Raw genomic sequence first — 20,755 nt, 5'->3', positions numbered from 1 at the left:
AAGAGGGACAATGGTAAAATAGTTAATTCATCAGGAACACATATCAGTCGTAGACATATGTGCACCTAATGACAAAGTCCCAAAATATATTAATCAAAAATTGACAAAATTGGGCCAGACGCAGAGGCTCACGCCTGTAATTCCAGCACTTTGGGAAGCTGGGGCAGTTAGATCCCTTGAGGTCAGGAGCTTAAGACCAGCCTGGCCAAAATGGTGAAACCCCATCTCTACTAAAAATACAAAAATTAGCCAGGCCTGGGGGCACGTGCCTGTAATCCCAGCACTTGGGAGGCTGAGGCAGGAGAATCGCTTGAACCCAAGAGGCGGAGGTTGCAGTGAGCTGAGATTACATCACTGGGCAACAGAGTGAGGCTCTGTCTCAAAAACAAAACAAAACGAAACAAAACAAAAAAAACCTGACAAAATTGAAGGGAAAAATACACAATTCAATAATAATAGAGATTTCAATAATACCCACTCTCAATAATAGACAAACTAGATAGAAAATCAGCAAGGATATACAAAGCTGGAACAATAATATCGACCAAGTAGATTTAACTGGCATCTACAGGACACTCCACTAAATAACTGCAGAATACACATTCTTCTCAAGCACATGAGTAACACTCTCTAGAAGAGCCTATATACTAAGCCACAAAACAAAATTAAAATGAATAAAATTGCACAAAGTATGTTCTCAGACCATGATCAAATTAGAGAACAACAGAAGGAAATTTGGGAAATTCAAAATACGGGAAAATTCAACAACACACTCCCAAAAAAGTAATAGGTCAAAGAAGTCGTACTGAGAAGTGACACTGTTCAGTAAAAAGGTTTTTTTTTTGTTTGTTTTTTTTGTTTGTTTTTTTTGTTTGTTTTTTTTTTTTTTTTTTTTTTTTTTGAGACGGAGTCTCGCTCTGTCGCCCAGGCTGGAGTGCAGTGGCGCAATCTCGGCTCACTGCAAGCTCCGCCTCCCGGGTTCACGCCATTCTCCTGCCTCAGCCTCTCTGAGTAGCTGGGACTACAGGCGCCCGCCACCACGCCCGGCTAATTTTTTTGTATTTTTTAGTAGAGACGGGGTTTCACCGTGGTCTCGATCTCCTGACCTCGTGATCCGCCCGCCTCGGCCTCCCAAAGTGCTGGGATTACAAGCGTGAGCCACCGCGCCCGGCCTTTTGTTTTGTTTTGAGACGGAGTTTCACTCTGCCGCCCAAGTATCGTGGCAAGATCTTGGCTCACTGCAAGCTCCACCTCCCGGGTTCACACCATTCTCCTGCCTCAGCCTCCAGAGTAGCTGGGACTACAGGCGCCCACCACCATGCCCGGTTAATTTTTTTTATTACACTTTAAGTTTTAGGATACATGTGCACAACGTGCAGGTTTGTTACATATGTATACATGTGCCATGTTGCTGTGCTGCACCCATTAACTCCTCATTTAATATTAGGTATATCTCCTAATGCTATCCCTCCCCCCTCTCCCCACCCCACAACAAGCCCCGGTGTGTGATGTTCCCCTTCCTGTGTCCATGTGTTCTCATTGTTCAATTCCCACCTCCATGCCTGGCTAATTTTTGTATTTTTAGTAGAGATGAGGTTTCACCACGTTAGCCAGGATGGTCTCAATCTCCTGACCTCGTGATCCACCTGCCTCGGCCTCCCAAAGTGCTGGGATTACAGGCGTGAGCCACCGCGCCTGGCCAGTTTTTCTTTTTTATATTTAAAAAGAAGAAGAAGAAGAAGTCATAAGAGAAATTAGGAAAACTGGGCACAAAGCCATCTCTTGCTCAAGACACTGGACCAGGCCCTAATGACCTGTGGCTAGGAGCAAGAAAACCCTGACACTTCCCATTGATTTTAATCAAAATAGTAAATTAAGTATATCAGGTCCACATCTGCTAGGAGCAGATGCTCATTAGGATGAAAGTCAAAAAGATTACGCAGGACAGACAACGAATACCCTACATTACTCAGGCCCCATTCCTCAGAAGTTTTTTGTTCTTCCAATAATTACCAGGAAGCTGTCAAATGCCAAGCTTCTTATTTCACTTTCATGAGGCCTCAAACATGCAGAAAAATATTATAAGCTTAAGAACCTTTTGGCAGATATTCCCTACTTGAACTCAAACAAAACATGGCACAGACGACAGAACAGAACTCTTCTAAGAGTCAGGAAGACCCGGTTTAAAGTTCCAAGGTCAGCCTCTCACAGTGATATTGGGCAAGTGACATAACTTTCTGAGCCTCAGTTTTCTTCCCTACAGAATGGAAATGCTACCACCTACCTCACAGGGTTGCTGCAAAGATGAAAAGAGATAACGTGAGAAAGACAGTACCTGGTCCATGGCAGGCACTCGTTAGCTTCATTTCCATCATTTCAGTTGCTGTGTCTACACAGAGCTAGCGGTCTGCTACAATGTCAGCAGGGGGAGCTCCTCAGACTTTTCTATGTTCTCCCACAATTTTACCTGGTAGAGCTGCAATAGCTTTAAATGTATTTACAGCTCTTTAAGTATGGGTCCAGAATTTGTGTTGCTGATGATGATGGGGAAAGGCCTGGGCTGATGACCAATTGGAGGCTACCAGGAACCTACAGAATTGCAGGTGAAGGCACCAAGATAAGGGAGAAGAGATAAATAATAGACTATCAAAACACTTTTCTCTTTATTTTTTAATATTTTTAAAATTCTTTTTGCAATAACTTACTCTTCACCTTATAACACCTTATACTACTTTCTATAGTAGCTTCTGTTTTCTATTATTGCTTTCAGTCTCTTGTGGGAAGGAGTAAAATGGATCTTGATTTTCCGCAAACCCATTTTTGTTTATGATTCTTTTTTTTTTTTTTTTTGAGACGGAGTCTTGCTCTGTCACCCGGGCTGGAGTGCAGTGGCGCGATCTCGGCTCACTGCAAGCTCCGCCTCCCGGGTTCACGCCATTCTCCTGGCTCAGCCTCCCGAGTAGCTGGGACTACAGGCGCCCGCCAACATGCCCGGCTAATTTTTTGTATTTTTAGTAGAGACGGGGTTTCACCGTGTTAGCCAGGATGGCCTCGATCTCCTGACCTCGTGATCCGCCCGCCTCGGCCTCCCAAAGTGCTGGGATTACAGGCTTGAGCCACCGCACCCGGCTGTTTATGATTCTGAATGGCTTTGCTTAGGGTCCACTGAAGACTCATTTGGCACTACAGTACTGGTCACACCCCCTAAAACTGCAGGTGTGTGTCTGCTTTGTCCCTCCAGATCTGCCAAATTTCCAAGCTTCATCCCTGCAAAAAGCCATTCACCATGCAAAAGTTCTACTTATGTTTGGAGTAAGACTGAATCATGGCTAACCACCTAGACTTGGAGCTACAGGAAGGCAGGGATCATAGTCTGTCTTATTCACTCTGGTAGCCTTGAACACTGCCTGGCATATGACAGCTATAGAACAAATGTCTGCTAAATGTAATTGTTCTGGGACCATTACGATCTCATTCCAATCATACAAGACAAAGTGCCTTTCCAGGAAAATTGGGAGTGCTTACTGCTAAAAGGTCAATTGCTCTTTCACTCTGAAAGCTATTATTATAGCAGCTCAATTACATGATCACAAGTAAGTTTAATAAAAAGCAAAACATCTGTATCCAGGAAGGCAAGAAGGCTCAGGAAAAGGGCGGTTACATAATAAGATTTTCCTCAGCAAGCACCACTGGATCATAAAAACCTATGTCTAGGAACCATTTAAATAGAATAATTAAAACAAACAAGAAAAACACTGAAGTTCCCTGGGAGTTCTCTCCCTCTTATAAAGTCCTAAGAAAAAGAATGACATTTTAATATTTTGTCCTTTAAAACAACTAAGAGGAGGCACATCAGGAAGGAGGTTTAGAGATCACTGGCTCTATTCTTCTACTTCTTAGCTGCATCACTCTAGGCAAGTTAGCCCTCTGGGATTCAGTTTCCTCCACTGTTAATTAGGTAATCGCACCTATCTCATATGATTACTGCAAGAGAGAAACGAAATATGTGTAAAGCACTTAAAGCACTCCCTAGTATAGAGCAAGTGCTCAATAAATGTTAGGCTTTTGTTGCTGTATTATTATTATTGGAATTTTCTCAAGAGAAGAAAACAAATGATACAACTGCCAATAGAATCTGGAGGGACATCAAAATATCAACGAATGATAAACAAACACTCAGTAATATGTATTTTGAAAAATTGGTAGAAACTAGTTTAATGGTGAATGGAAACCATCTGCTAATCTAACTCAAGAGTGAGGTTCTAGGGAGTCTAGAGTTCCTTCTTCTAATGGCATTCTGCATCCTTTGATAGATTTTCTCAGATTTCACATCTGTAAACAGCTGCCCACTGGAACACAGCCCCTATATTCAAAGGTATCCGTAAGTGTAATTAGGCCATTTGGGGTCAGACCACTAGGCATAAAGTAGGAAACAGGAAATTGAGGTAAGGAGGTCTTGGGAGGCAAGGCAGAAAAAAACAACATACAGCTGTTCCCCCAAAGCTAAATGCCAAGGAAACAGAGATCTGCCAGCAGTAGAGAAGCAGGAGGTGCTGTATGGGGCGGTGGAGGCAGATGTCTGGAACAAAGAAGGGTGGAGAGCTCTGGAGTATTGTCTGGCAGCAAGTTATTATCTGTCAGTGAAAAGCTTTAACGTGCCTTCAGTTAAGCCACACAGAAGTGCCAGGCAAGGAGAGGCACGGGCCACAGCGTCTGTTTTACAACTAGGGCCAGAGCCTCCTCAGACGAGGCTGTCAGGAGACTGTGGTGTAGTCTGCTCTCCTGCCAGGCCAGAGCCTATGAAGTCCTGGTGTCTGACAGAGAAACCACTGAGGTTTCTGGAATTTCTAAGCATTGATGTTGGATCAAACATACTATTTAGGAAAGGCCAGATCCCATGGCCTTGATGCTGTCACAGCAGCTTGGTTAGAAATCATAAGATAAAGCTTGTAACATTCTCGCAGTCAGACAGTGCCACTGCCTCAATAGATCCCTCCCCACCTTTAACCATCACATGGCCCAGATTCTCCAAAACAGAATGTCATTTTAAAACTTTTAATAAAGATGCTTATTAAAGATACCTCTAAATGTGGCTTGATTTTTATACCTTTTATGCATTTGCATTCATAAATTTATAAGTCGGCAGTGGAGGTGGGGGGCGGGGGGAAGACTGTGATGGGGAAACAACCTTGGCCACATATAAAAATGGAATTCTGCTTTATTTCCTTCTCCAGAGACTGAGTAGAAGCAATAGCACACACCATGTCTCAGAACACAGTCACATCATGCCTCACAGCCCAAAAACATCTGTCACTAAGCTATTCAACCATCATAAAACTGCTGGCCAGCCACAGTGGCTCACGCCTGTAATCCCGGCACTTCGGGAGGCTGAAGGGGGCGGATCACGAGGTCAGGAGATCGAGACCATCCTGGCTGACACGTTGAAACCCCGTCTCTACTAAAAATACAAAAAATCAGCCGGGCGTGGTGGCGGGCGCCTGTAGTCCCAGCTACTCGGGAGGCTGAGGCAGGAGAATTGCTTGAACCCAGGAGGTGGAGATTGCAGTGAGCTAAGATCACGCCACTGCACTCCAGCCTGGGTGACAGGGCGAGACTCTGTCTCAAAAATAAATAAGTGAATAAATAATAAAACTGCTTTGGTGGGGCTTGCCTAGCCCATTTTCTGTTCTGTGGAGATTTCTGAGCCAGCTCCAAGGGTGTCTCCCTCTTCTCCCTCCTCAGAAGATTCCACACTGCCTGGAAATTCCACACGCTGGCAGAACCACAGGAGTGGAGAGGTGCGCACTAAGCTCCGAATTAAATCACAGGATCTGGCTCATGAGTATCTCACCAACCAAAACAGAAACACGGCACCTTTATCATTCAATTAAAAGCAGAGCTAGAATTGCTGGATTAAGAAACAAATGGTTTAAACAAATAATTTAAAAGAAAAAAAGGTCTGGGGAAAGTGGGAATAGGGTAAGAGAAACATTTTTCTTCAACCCTGCCATTTCCTGCCTTGAAGTAAGGACCGGAGTATCAAACCAGGACCCCAAAATAGAATTTTCAAACAGATGCCAAGACACCATCACATCAACATAGGTAAAGGAGGGAGAAGCTTTATCTGGCTCCTTGCCCCTTCACATTTTCAAAAGCCACAGAAACATTTCCTTACCTGCCAGGACCCTGTTAACAGAAGAGTGAGTAGCCAAGCCAGGCTGTCCACGTTCATGAAAAATCCCAGCATAAGGCAAGTACTCAGGCAGCAAGAAACGCCTACAAGAAGGAATCACATGTGAAAAGCTGACTAAAGACTACCACGAAACAAAAGAGATACTAACTACCTACACTGAAAAATCTGGGCCAAGGGACCCACTGAATCCACAGATGCCCAGAAAGGAATAAAATCTCCCAAGATTGGTCCTTCCGCAGATTTGTATCTATCTTTTTCTGCCCTTCCTTCTAAAGTTCCCCCAACACTTCTGTTCTTAAACAGGATTCTCCCAGCACCACTTTTTCATCTCTTTTGAATGTGGCTAACCATCACCCGTCAAGAGTTTAGACAGCAGGGCTGGGCTGTGGGCCCACTAGGAAACAATGCTGGATATGGACAATTCAAAGACCAGAAAGTAGGTTTAAAACTAAATCCTAGGCTCTAACGAAGGCTCCTTCTGTTGCTAGCAACTCGGTTCTTACCTTGGGACAAAGCGTCCAAGCGAAGGTGCAGACATCCGGGCATTGCGTGGAGCTCGGTGCCTGGATCTGTCACCATTGTCCCTGAAAAAAATAAAAAGACTACACATAAGAGAGTCACTAAGGAAGAATCACCCACCAGCCCAAAAAGGAAACATCCCCAAAATGACATTCTTACACTCAGGAGAGGACCCCACAGAAATTAGTCATCTGGCTGCTCACTAATTAGGTGGCACATTAATAAAACATATTTCTGGAGAACCTCAACTAAGAGATGTATGAGCATTTACCAACAGCTCAGGAAGGAGGAGGATTTTTCTTGAGTTAATGTGGTCCCTTAGCATCTCAAACTGAAGCCACATTTAGATCTTAGGATTTGGAATGGATATATATAAACTTTTTCTATATTGAAAGATGCAAGAAAAATGTGTCTTGGGGGGTTGTCTTACATTATTTATTATTTTACTTGTTATCCAGACGCCTGCTGTAGAAGGAGGTCTTAAAGGAAGAAGAACTCCCCCACCAATTTCGTTTGACAAATGGTTATCTTCAAATGAAATCTGTTTAGGTCTTCCATGTGGAACAATCAGTGATAGGTAAAAGAAAAAAAAACACACAAGAAAAAGACAGTACCTTCTTTTACAGACTGTCAATGGTGAAGAATACTAGAAAATGTAATCCTATGTTATGTCATTTGAATACAAAGTCTGGGTGTTTTCTCTGTGGACTGTTAACAGTCCGTGCAATAGTAATAACTGCCATTTATTAAGTATCTGCTAGGTTCTAATACAAAGGTTATTGATATGTTATCCCATTTACTCCTTCTAGCTAGGCCACGAAGTATTATTACTATTTTACAGAGAAGTGGACGAAAGACCAGACAGGTAAATACCAAGGTCACATAACTAGTAAGTGGTTAAGGCAGGATTCAAGGAAGATTGGACTTTGAAGCCCTAGATCTTTCCACTACACTTCACTGCTTCCTACAAGAGAAGAGGAAAGGAGCTTCACATGTTTTCGTTTCCAGTACATCAAAGGGATAATAAGCCAAAGGGCACTGGCTGGACACAGCAGTTAATTAGCGGCTTAACCAACTCCACAAAATAAATGAACCTTTGAGAGCTTGATTTGGGATATTTTCTGAATTCTCCCTTTGGATTATCTTCAAATCAATGAGATAATCTTCAAACTGGCCCTGAAACTGAAGTTAAGGCAACACTTGGCTTTTAAGTGGACCACTGGGAACTTCACAAGCCAGAAACAAAAGCCTATGATGGTTTTTATATCTTGGTAGAATTGGCTATGGGCATTAAATGACAAATCAATACCAGGGATATTGGAAGCTGATCCATTGAAAGTATTTGGTTTTTATTTTCCCAAAAGAGAAAGCGTACACTGTGTTCCTTAACAGATCTTATTCCTTTGACCTGAAACTCTGCAGATGAAAGGAGGGTCAAGGAGAAAGAGATAAGACTATATGGAATGTAAAAGATGGGTTAAAGAGAATAATGGAATCAGGAGTTCCTGACCAGCAGACTGCAGTTACTGGGGAGCCCACAAATTATACATGTACACAGAGGAGTAGCTGAATATCAAACAAATAAGACCGTTTCCAAATTAAGCATACTATTATTTTTCAAATATACTACTGTTGTGATAAATTACTAATTCATTTAAAAGTACAATTGAATTCATGATAGCTTTTCATTACTGTATATTTCACTTATCAATTAGTACTGAACAAAGTACAACTAATTATCATAAGAGGAGTCAGAAAATATTTTGAAGTTAAAAAGGATCCTAAGCAGGGGAAAGGGTGGAGGCCTCTAAGCCTCAGAAAGATAAAAAACTAGCTGGGCACAGTGGTGTGCATCTGTAATCTCAGTTACCTGGGAGGCTGAGGGGGGAGGATTGCTTGAGTCCAGGAGTTCAAGGTCAGCCTGGGCAACAAGAGACTCTCATCTCTTTAACAAAAAGATAGAAAACAGGCCGGGCACAGTGGCTCACACCTGTAATCCCAACACTCTGGGAGGCTGAGGCAGGAGGATCACCTAGGGTCAGGAGTTCGAGACCAGCCTGGCCAACATGGTGAAACCCTGTCTCTACTAAAAAAAAAAAAAAAAAAAAAAAAAAAAATTAGCCAGGCATGGTGTTGCATGCCTGTAATCTCAGCTGTTCGGAGGCTGAGGCAGGAGAATCGCTTGAACCCGGGAGGTGGAGGTTGCAGTGAGCTGAGATTGCACCTTTGCACTACAGCCTGGGCGACAAGAGTAAAACTCCGTCTCAAATAAAATATAAAAAATAAAATAAGATAAAATAAAATAAAAAATAGAAAATAAAGCTAGAAAAGAAGCATCATGGGGCAAATCCAATTATTCCGCACACATGAGAGAGAGCTGGCCTTCCCAGAATCACATTACAGAGCTGACAATTTGCTCCTGCAAGATCCGAAGATTCACCTCCTTCTGGACAACAAACACGAATCTATCTCTCGTTAGAAGGGCTGAAGAGCAGGGAAGGAGAAGCCAGTGCGCTGGACAGTACTGAGCAGTTGCCAGTGCCCAAAGGTAACACACAGCTTGGTGAAAGAACACAAGACAACAGAGAAAAAGGGGCAAACTCCAGGGCTGGGGAAAATGTGGGCCCGTACAACTAGGTCACAAGCATCTTTTTGTTGCTATTAAAACCTAAAAATAATTTCTTTCTGATTCGGTTTATCCCTTCATTTTTTAAAAAAAGGGAAGGGGGCTGGGTGTGGTCCCTCATGCCTGTAATACCAGCACTTTGGGAGGCTGAGGCGGGCGGATCACTTGAAGTTAGAAGTTCAAGACCAGCCTGGTCAACACGGTGGAACCTCATCTCTACTAAAAATACAAAAATTAGCCAGACGTGATGGTGAGTGCCTGTAATCTCAGCTACTTGGGAGGTTAAGATACAAGAATCGCTTGAACCAGGAGGCGGAGGTTGCAGTGAGCCGAGAGTGCACCACTGCATTCCAGCCTGGGCGACAGAGCAAGACTCTGTCTCAAAAATAAATAAATAAATAAAATAAAATAAAAAAATAAAGGGAAGGGATTAAGATGATAAATTTTATGTTATGTGTATTTTACCAACTTTTTAAAAAACTGATGGAAGAGAGGGTGCAAAATATGGTCAGAGAGAATGGCTTTATCGTGTTTAGAGATTACTGGAGGATATATAGAGGAAAACAAGAATGAGATCAGCTGACTCAAATACACGCAGTCTCAGACTGAAGGTTACACGAGGCACTATAGAAGAGGCAACATGTTAAGTAAGGGGAGGTGCTCATGCTGGTCCTCAGTTTATTTAACATCTTGGCTAAGAATGGAGAAATAGGAGCTAAACGTCATCTCAATACAAGGCAGGGAATATTTCAAATTCCAAGTGTTGAGAACTCTGAAGGAGAAATGACAGGAGAGGACCCAGCATGACCAGGAAAATGTGAAACATAATAAACAATATGAGATGCTGCCTATGGGAGAAAAGAACGCACAGACCCCTAGGATAAAATAGCCTATAACCAAACCAGCTCAAACATTTACTGAGCAGGTAAAACCTTGAATACCGGAATGGGTAAGGTGGCAAAGGTCAAAATATCCTACAAAAGGACAAGTTCGACAAGAAGAGGGGAAAAGGCCATCAGTTTTAGTATTGATACACAGAAATCCTGGACCAACGGCACAGCTCCAAATAACTGAAGGCAGAAACAGTAACTGATGACTCTCTAGATCCTATAGTCCAGAAAGAGGGGAAGATTCAGAGATAATGGGTTGAGGTGGGAAAAGAAATTTCAATGCATGGGATATTTAGTGGAAGAACTGAAGGGAGAGGGGTAAGTTCCAACAGAAGAGCACAGGAATTAAAAGTACTTAAAATAATGATATATTTAGAAAACTACACAGAAATCTGCCACTCACTTCCGTGCTGATACGAGGTCGACATCAAGCCAAGGCTCTATGAGATAGAAGGAGACAAATTTGGTCAGGCAGGCAGAGACTGAATATGAGTGAATTGGAAGATACTTGCCAGATGAAAAGTGAGAGAAAGGCAGACCCAGACAGTTTAGGAACAGTGAAGGGTGCTAAATACTGGGCTCTAACAACATAGCCAACACCCTTTCCAAGGGTAGTGACTTAAAAGTGTGAAGAACAGAGTACACAAATATGTTGGTATTGCTCCTCCAACACAGGAGGAATACTTTTCAGGGAAACACCAGAGAAACCCTCATCAATTCCAACAGCCAGAAGCTGACTTTGAGCCAGCAGGATAGAAGCTGGCTGGGTTATTAATGGCCTTCCCAGTTGTTGAACTCTGTGCATCTCTGATTAACTCTCAGAGGGGTATGCGGGAAGGAGTAGGGGGAAAAATACTTTCTTATCAAAGATTTTACCAGAAAAAAACACCCTTCAAACAATCAAGTATCCAAAATAAGTGCAGAATACAAGAAGATGTATTTCCAGAACAAGGGAGAAACACAGCAGCAGCTCTTTTGCTAAATGTCTGGGATTAATTGCCTCGGAGAGAGGCTGTAATTTGAAGGAATAAAAAATGCACCTACAGACTGCTGTCTGAGTCCTGACCAGACAGTCAGGTTGTCACTGCTCCTCAGTGACAAATGGCTCTGACTTGGGCCTTTATAAATGAAGCTCTTGCAGCAAAAAGCTCAAAAGGCCACTGTCCTCTTGACAGTATACAGATGACTTTGCTGACAATTAGACTATTAAAAAAACTTTTGTTTCCCTGTGCTGCTCTGTTTCTACTCAATCTCCAGACAACAGAAGGCCTAGTTGGTATTCCTGTCCCTGGAGAGCACAGGGATCTTGGTCAACTCCTTTCCTTACTGGAGTGCTGTTGGTTAAAAACTGAGGCCCCAGTCTCTACTTTCAATGACTATGCACAAATGCAAGGGCTTTGATTTCTGGAAGGAAGGCACAGCCCCAGCTGATATCATTCATAGGGAATAGCTAATAGCATAGGTCTCCTGGAACTACAGAGCCTTCATTTTTCTCCAAGGAATGGTAATACAAGAGATAATTACCATTTACAAATTCCTCTCCTCCCTTATGTTACCTTTTAATTTCATCTGCCTACATTATGCAAATCCACATTCCTATTGTGCATTTTATGTTAAAAAATAAGCATATAAATCTAAGGGTTATGTCTTCCTCCCCCAAACCCCCACTGCGTAATTCTTTCCTGCTGTATTTTCCCATTCTAAGCCCAAGCACAATCCAGACATGTTCCATTTTCTTTCTCTTCTTCTGCATTCCTCTTAACAAATATTCATATGTATTTTACTTGCCCAGTAATTCTAATTCTAGAATCCTAAAGTATTAATTCTAAAGTTGCTAAGCAATATTACACATTTTTAAGCAATAAATCAAAGTCCTCAGTAAGAGCTAGAATTCAGGTAAAGTATGTATTTTACAAATACAGTGAGGCTTGACAGGCACCATATAGCCTATTCTTAATCCTCAGGAAGGCCCCTTACTTTTCTGAGACTTTTCATTATTGTACCTCTGCCTACCACAGGGGAAATTTTTCTTTTTTTTCTTTTTCTTTTTTTTTTTTTGGGAGACGGAGTCTCACTCTGTCACCCAGGCTGGAGTGTAGTGGTGCAATCTAGTTCACTGCAACCTCCGCCTCCTGGGTTCAAGCAATTCTCTGCCTCAGCCTCCTGAGTAGCTGGGTTTACAGGCGCCTGCCACCACGCCCAGCTAATTTTTATATTTTTAGACAGACAAGGTTTCACCATCTTGGCCAGGCTAGTGTTAAACTCCTGACCTCGTGATCCATCTGCCTCGGCCTCCAAAGTACTGGGATTACAGGCGTGAGCCACCGCCCCCGGCTGACAGGGAAATTTTTCTAAGACAGTTAACTCCAACAAAGATCCAAGAAGCTTAAAGCTACAAGAATCCGAGGTTATCTCATCTCATTTTACACATCAGATACTGAGGCCTAGGATGGGAAAGGGGCCTGTTCAAGATCAGATAATAAATCACAGCCTCAGCCAAGACTAGAACCCAGGACTACTCCCTGGACAATAGCTGTCAGGCTGTGGGGCCAGCAGGCATTGACAAGTGATCTCAATGCCAACACTGCTGTTCTAAGAAGCAGTGATTGCTAATTTATAAATTTAGTTCAGAACTGGATCCAGTAAGAGTAAAAAAGGACTTGGATAGCATTTTTTTTTTTAGACAAGAAAAGTAAGATGGCTGTGCTTTCAGGAAGCTCATTCCCCTAAAACATTCACAAACAGGCTCCACGCTTAGAAAACATCAAGCCCTCAGACAATCAATACTTACAATGCAACCCTCAGACAGCCTCACCTGTACTATGCCCACTGCTTTCTAACTGGTTCTTCTGCATCAGTACACTTGTCACTTTAGGTCACCTTAACCAGTGCTATCAGACTTAGCTGCCTAAAATACATATTGGATGACGGCTGGCCCGAGACAAAGTCCAAACTTCTCAGCCAGGCATTCCAGGCCATCCAGAGTTCAGGGCTTTCTGATATCTCTCTCATATCACAAACACTCCATAGCTCTAGCCACAGATCTATTCAGGGTCCCTGAATAAGCCCTGTAAATCTCCTGTCTCTATGCCTTTGCTTAAGCTACTCCCTTTATCTAGAATCTCCTCGCCTATACCCATCATCCATATCAATTCCTCTCTCACAGTTCTATGCAGTCTTCAATACCCAGCTCAAGTCCATGAAGCTTTCTCACCTCTCCCCAAATACTCTCTCCCTTTATACAATGCTCTCCTAGTATTTTAGTGGTAACTTATTACAGTCTATCTTTTTAGATACTTATGTAAAACTTGATGCTATTCCATAACTTAAAACGCTTCAATGACTCCCTCCTGCCTATGGGATAAAGTTCACCTCTTTTGCAAGGCATGCAAGACAAAGATCTAGCTCCATTCTAGGAGCTCATCTGCCACACATCTTTAACTTTACAGTCTAGCCACACCTATCAACAAAACAACTCTCCAAATATTCCACGCTGTATCATGTTTCTATGACCATGCATTTACAGTTGGTACTCAAATAATGTTGTTTCATTCAATGTTGTTTTGTATAATGCTGATGAGGGAAAAAAAATCAATTCCTGGCCATGGCCACTGTCTGAGTTTGCACACTTCCCCATGTCTGTGTGGGTTTTCTCTGGGCATTCTGGCTTCCTCTCACATCCCAAAGATGTGCACATTAGATGAACTGGCATGCCTAGACTACCTGAGTTGGAGTGAGTGTGGGTGTGTGCGTGAGTGCACCCTGTGACGGAATGGCATCCCGTCCAGGGCAGGTTCTCCCAGTGCATCCTGAGCTGCCAGGATAGGCTCCAGCCACCTGTGAGCCAGAATGGGAATAAGCAGGTTGGAAAATAAATAAATGAATACAAAATGATGTAAAAATATGTAAAGCATACAATAATCACACAGATGCACAACAGTAATGATGCAATACTAAGTCTCAGGGCGCTCACCATATTTGTTCCTGTTTATGTTTTAACTACATAGTAGTTAAAACCATGGGTGTGTTCCTCACAATTTTCACTTTGCAAACATCTATTCCTTGATTTACCTCACCCCACATTGACCGCTGTCACTCACTGATGCACCAAAAATCAAATAATTATATTTTTATTAATCTTTCTTAGATGTACATACAGCTCACATTTATTTCAATGTTTAATATAAGAAGTGTTTTGGGTGTTTTAGATGCTTGGTGACGTTTTCGTAGCCAGAAATATGTCACAGGAGCTTAACTCTTGTTCATATCAATTAGCCTATGGTAAAATTGGTTTCATTATAGTAGTTTCGCTTAAGTTACAGTTTCCAAAGAGCAATTACTGTACTTGCCTTTCTCCTAAGTATACCTAAAGAAAGACCCGGCCGGGCGCGGTAGCTCACGCTTGTAATCCCAGCACTTTGGGAGGCCGAGGCGGGCGGATCACGAGGTCAGGAGATCAAGACCAGGTGAAACCCCGTCTCTACTGAAAAATACAAAAAATTAGCCGGGCGTGGTGGCGGGCGTCTGTAGTCCCAGCTACTCGGAGAGGCTGAGGCAGGAGAATGGCGTGAACCCGGGAGGCGGAGCTTGCAGTGAGCCGAGATTGCGCCACTGCACTCCAGCCTGGGAGACAGAGCGAGACTCTCTCAAAAAAAAAAAAAAAAAAAAAAAGACCCTATTTTAAGACTTAGAGCTCTTTTCCAAGCCATTTTGTAAAGACATTCGACCACTACAAAAATTATCTGGAAAATAAGAGAGGTTTTTGTCTCTCTCCAGATCATTTTCTTTTCTTTTCTATTTTTTTTTTTTTGAGAGGGAGTCCTGCTCTGTCGCCCAGGCTGGAGTGCAGTGGCGCGATCTCGGCTCACTGCAAGCTCCACCTCCCGGGTTCAAGCAATTCTCCTGCCTCAGCCTCTTGAGTAGCTGGGACTATAGGTGGAGAAGTTTTTGTCTCGTTCCACATTAAGAACTAATTTTGTATAATACCACCACTCAATAAATGTAGATGGCTGGCTGATTCCTAACTGCTTTAAGCAGGTTCCAACCTAGAAAGAGAGTAACTTTACAGTGTGTTTCCTCAGCGTTTCTCTTGCACTCCTAATATTAAAGAGTCTGTGGCTCATAAGACGAAGGGAACTCCATTTCAAAATGAAGTAGGTAATACCCTATCCCTCTCTGACGATTTTACTTGCCAAAAGTTACCTCCTCTTCCTTGGGTACAAGTTATATATTTGTTATTAGAGAGTAGTCACTGATTCCTACAGAAGTCCTAGAAATTGCCGGCTCAGAAGAGAGCAGGAACAAGTACTATCAAGGACAGGTGGCTAGAATTCTAGTCAGGAGAACTTGAAATACATGAGTCATCAGGTCTATCACCTGGTAAGAATGGTATTCTCTAGTTTCTAACATATCTTCTTTGCCATGATTCAACTAGACTTTTTAAGTTATATCAAAGGGGCAGATGAAGAATATTAAATTGTGGGCCAGATGTGGTGGCTCATGCCCGTAATCCCAGCACTTTGGAAAACGAAGGCAGGAGGATTGCTTGAGCTCAGGAGCTCGAGATCAGCATACACAGTAAGACTCTGTCTCTACCCCCACAAAAAAAAAATTAGCTGGGCATGGCGGTCCATGCCCATAGTCTCAGCTACTCAGGAGGCTGAGGCAGGAGGATCCCTTGAGCCCAAGTGTTCAAGGCTGCAGTGAACCGTGATCACACCACTGCTCTCCAGCCTGGGCAACAGAGCGGAAACCCTGTCTCAAAAAAAAAAAAAAAGAGTTGTGAACGAAAGGCAAGCAACTTCCCCTAAGCCACACCCAATCAGATGGCAGAGCTGAGTAACAGCCTTCAGAATTTTCCTCAGCCACATCATACACCAAGAAGACCTTTTAATGACTTATTTGCCATATTATTTAGCAAGGGGACCATAAAAGGAGAATCTCTTGTTGCATGAAACTCTTGTGTACATATGCATATGGTATTTCCAGAATATATCATTCCAAACTAAGGAACCAGAACCCATCTCTCGCTCCTGGAAATTACTGTCATATAAGTAGACATTTTTGCACGCAGGCATACCTTGAAGATATTGCAGGTGTGGTTCCAGACCATCATAATTTCAAGCAAATACTGCAATAAAGCAAGCCACATGAATTTTTGGTTTCCTAGTGCATATAAAAGCTATGTTTACACTATACTATATACTACTGGGTATGTAACAGCATTATGTCTTAAAAAACAATGCACATACCTTAATTAAAAATATTTTATTGCTAAAAAAAATGCTAATGATCATCTGAGCCTTCAGTGAGTTGTAGTATTTTTGATGGTGGAGGCTTCTGCCTCAATGTTGATGACTGCTGACTGATCAGAGTGGTGGTTGCTGAAGGCTGGAGTGGCTGTGGCAATTTCTGAAAATAAGACAACAATGAAGTTTTGCTGCATCGATTGACTCTTCCTTTCATAGAAGATTTCTCTGCAGCATGTGATGCTGTTTGATAGTGTTTTAACCACAGCACAACTGCTTTCAAAACTGGAGCTAACTTTTTCAAACCCTTTATCAACTAAGTTTATGGAATATTCTAAATCCTTTGTTGACATTTTAACAATGTTTATAGCAGTTTCATCACAAATAGATTCCATCTTTAAAAAACTACTTCCTCAAGGTGTTTATGCTGAAAATAAAAATTTTTAAAAGAAACCACCTTCTTTGCTCATCTATGAGAAATAACTCCTCATCCATTCAAGATTTTGTCTTTTGGTGGTCTTCTTTTTTTTTTTTTTTTTTTTTTGAGACGGAGTTTCGCTCGTTGCCTAGCCCAGGCTGGAGTGCAATGGCACGATCTCATATCACTGCAACCTCCGCCTCCCGATTTCAAGGGACTCTCCTGCCTCAGCCTCCCGAGTAGCTGGGATTACAGGCATGCGCCACCACTCCTGGCTAATTTTGTATGTTTAGTAGAGACGGAGTTTCTCCATGTTGGTCACGCTGGTCTCGAACTCCAGACCTCAGGTGATCCCCTCCACCTCAGCCTCCCAAAGTGCTGGGATTACAGGCGTGAGCCACCGCGCCCGGCTTTTTTTTTTTTTTTAAGATAAGGTCTTGCTCTGCCACCCAGGCAGTGGCGCGATCTCAGCTCACTGCAGCCTCAACCTCCCAGGCTCAAGTAGTTCTCCTACCTCAGCCTCAGTAGCTGGCAATATAGGCACGCACCACCATGCCCAGCTAATTTTTGTATTTTTTTTTTTTTTTGGTAGAGACAGGGTTTCACCATGTTGCCCACGCTGGTCTTGAAATCTTGGACTCAAGCAATCCTCCCACCTCAGCCTCCTAAATTTCTGGGACTACAGGTGTGAGCCACCACACCTGGCCTCATTCAATTTTTTTTTTTTTTTTTTTTTTTTGAGACAGAGTCTCACTCAATCACCCAGGCTGGAGTGCAGTGGCACGATATTGGCTCACTGCAACCTCCGCCTCCCAGGTTCAAGTGATTCTTCTGCCTCTGCCTCCCGAGTAGCTGGGATTACAGGCGTCTGCCACCACACCCGACTAGTTTTTAGTAGAGACAGCGTTTCACCATGTTGGCCAGGCTGGTCTCAAACTCCTGACCTCAAATGATCTGCCCGCCTCAGCCTCCCAAAGTGCTGGGATTACAGGCATGAGGCACCAGGCCAAGTTTTATCATGAGATTGCAATAATTCAGTCACATCTCCAGGCTCCACTTATAATTCTCATTATCTTGCTATTTCTACCACATCTGCGGTTACTTCCTTCACTACAGTCTTGAATCTCTGAAAGTCATCCATGAAAGTTGGAATCAACTTTTTCCAAACTTCTGTATCATGTTGATATTTCTACCTCCTCCCATGAATTGCCAAAACTCTTAATGGCAACTAGAATCACAAATCCTTTCCAGAAGGTTTCAATTTACTTTGCCCAGATTCATAAGTGGAATCACTATCAATAGCACTATGGTCTTATTTCTTTTTCTTTTTTCTTTTTTTGAGATGGAATCTCGCTCTGTCACGCAGGCTTGAGTGCAGTGACATGACCCTGGCTCACTGCAATCTCCGCCTCCCAGGTTCAAGCGATTCTTCTGCCTCAGCCTCCTGAGTAGCTGGGACTACAGGTGAGTGCCACCAGGCCTGGCTAATTTTTGTATTTTTAGTAGAGATGGGGTTTCGCCATGTTGGTCAGGCTGGTCTTGAACTCCTGACCTCGGGTGATCTATCTGCCTTGGCCTCCCAAAGTGCTGGGATTACAGGTGTGAGCCACCACACCTGGCCGGCCTTATTTCTTAAAGAATAAGACTTGAAAATTGAAATTAATTCTGAACCCATGGACTGCAGAATGGATGTTGTGTTACTAGGTATGAGAATAACATTAATCTCCTTGTACACCTCCATCAGAGGTCTTAGTGACCAGGTGCATTGTCAGTGACCAATTACATTATATTTGTTTATTTTTATTTATTTTGAGAGAGGGTCTTCTTGCTCTGTTGCCCCAGCTGGAGTGCAGAGGCATGATCACAGCTCATTGTAGCCTTGACCTCCAGGGCTTGAGCAATCTTCCCACCTCAGCCTTCTGAGTAGCTGGGACCACAGGTGTGCATCAACACGACAGTTAGATTTTTTAAAGAATCTTTATTTCTGAGCAGTAGGTCTCAACCACAGGCTTCAAATATTCAGTAAACCATGCTGTAAACAGATGTGCTGTCATCTAGACTTTGTTCCATTTACAGAGCACAGGCAGAGCAGACTTGCATCATTCTTCAGGGCCTTAGGATTTTGGAACTGGTAAATGATTACTGGCTTCAACTTAAAGTCACCAGCAGCATTAGCCCCTAACAAGAGCATCAGCCTGTCCTTTGAAGCCAAGCATTCACTTCTCTCCAGCTATGAAAATCCTAGATAGCACCTTCTTCCAATGAAAGGCTGTTTCATCTACTTGGAAAATCTGTTGTTTAATGTAGACACCTTCGTCAATGATCTCAGCTAGATCTGGATAACTTGCTGCAGCTTCTCCATCAGCACTTGCTGTTTCTCCTTGTGCTTTTATGTTAATGGAAACAGCTTCTTTCCTTAAACTTCATGAACCAACCTCCACTAGCTTCCAGCTTTTCTTCTGCAGCTTCTTACCTCTCTCAGTTGTCAGAGAAGTGAAAAGATTTAGGGACTTGCTCTCGATTAGGGTTTGGCTAAGGGAATGTTGTGGCTAGTTTGATTTTCTATCCAGACCACTAAAACTTTCTCCATATCAGCAGTTAAGATTGTTTTGCTGGAGTAGACCTTTTAATTTCCTTAAGAATTTGGCCGGGCGCGGTGGCTCACGACTGTAATCCCAGCACTTTGGGAGGCCGAGGTGGGCAGATCACGAGGTCAGGAGTTCGAGACCATCCTGGCTAACACGGTGAAACCCCATCTCTACCTAAAATACAAAAAAATTAGCTGGGTGTGGTGGCAGGCGCCTGTAGTCCCAGCTACTTCGGAGGCTGAGGCAGGAGAATGGCGTGAACCTGGGAGGCAGAGCTTGCAGTGAGCTGAGACTGCGCCACTGCACTCCAGCCTGGGCAACAGAGCGAGACTCCATCTCAAAAAAAAAAAAAAAAAAAAAGAATTTTTGCTTTGTGTTCACAAGTTGGCTGTTTATAGCACAAAAGGACTAGCCTTTGGCCTATCTCAACTTTCAACATGTCTTGCTCACTAACCATTTGTAGCTTTTGACATAAAGTGAGAGATGTGCAACACTTCCTTTTTCTTGAACATACAGAGGTCACTGTAGGGATATTAAATGGCCTAATTTCAATATTGCTGTGTATCAGGGAATAGGAAGGCCCAAGGAGAGGAAGAGAGATGGGAGAATTGCCAGTCAGTGGAGCAGTCAAAATATATACAACATTTACAATTAAGCTTGTTGTCTTATATGATTGTGGTTCACAGTGCTCCAAAACAATTACAATAGATCACTGATCACAGGTCACCATAACAGATCTAATAATAATGAAAACATCTGAAATACTGCAAGAATTACCAGTGTGACAGAGAGACACAAAATGAGCACATGCTGTTGGAAAAATGGTGCCAACTGCTCAATGTCGGGTTGCCACAAACCTTCAATTTGTGAAAAACACAATACCTGCAAAGCGCAAAAAAAGCCAAGCACAATAAAACAAAATGTGCCTATATTTGTCACAATGTGGACTTCTGGGAAAAGAAGACCCAAATATAAGCAAATTAATTAGAATAGTTAAGAAAATAAATTAATAGACCTAAAGAGAATTCATCTTAAGGCTAAAAGACTAGAATTCTCATTGAGATGTTTTTTCCAGGCAGAAATCCAAAGTACAGCCCGTGTGTCAAAATTGTGAATGAGAGACTTCTGTGCCAGCAACAGTCTTTTGTTTGTTTAATACATACGGGGATCTCACTACGTTGCCCAGGCTGGTCTTGAACTCCTGGGCTCAAGCAATCCTGCTTCAGCCTCCCAAAGTGCTGAGATTACAGGTGTGAGCTGCCACACCCGGCTC

The 20,755-nt window shown here is 42.8% G+C and overlaps 1 protein-coding gene across 20 annotated transcripts in view; it reads right to left on the bottom strand.

Annotated features, from left to right (window-relative positions):
* Positions 1-20,755, bottom strand: part of AMBRA1 (autophagy and beclin 1 regulator 1) — a 203,982-nt gene that overhangs the window by 94,403 nt on the left and 88,824 nt on the right. For all 20 annotated transcript variants that reach the window (XM_055281705.2, XM_055281712.2, XM_055281711.2 and 17 more), the window contains 2 exons: positions 6,697-6,777; positions 6,176-6,276 (listed from right to left, as the gene is read on the bottom strand). In XM_055281705.2, coding sequence (XP_055137680.1) covers positions 6,176-6,276; positions 6,697-6,777 — 182 coding nt within the window. The remainder of the gene's footprint in view (positions 1-6,175; positions 6,277-6,696; positions 6,778-20,755) is intronic.

The sequence above is a fragment of the Symphalangus syndactylus genome, chromosome 6, assembly GCF_028878055.3.
Source record: "Symphalangus syndactylus isolate Jambi chromosome 6, NHGRI_mSymSyn1-v2.1_pri, whole genome shotgun sequence".
Lineage (NCBI taxonomy): Eukaryota > Metazoa > Chordata > Mammalia > Primates > Hylobatidae > Symphalangus > Symphalangus syndactylus.
Note: the sequence above shows the minus strand (reverse complement) of the source record. Positions and strands in the feature narration are given on the sequence as shown.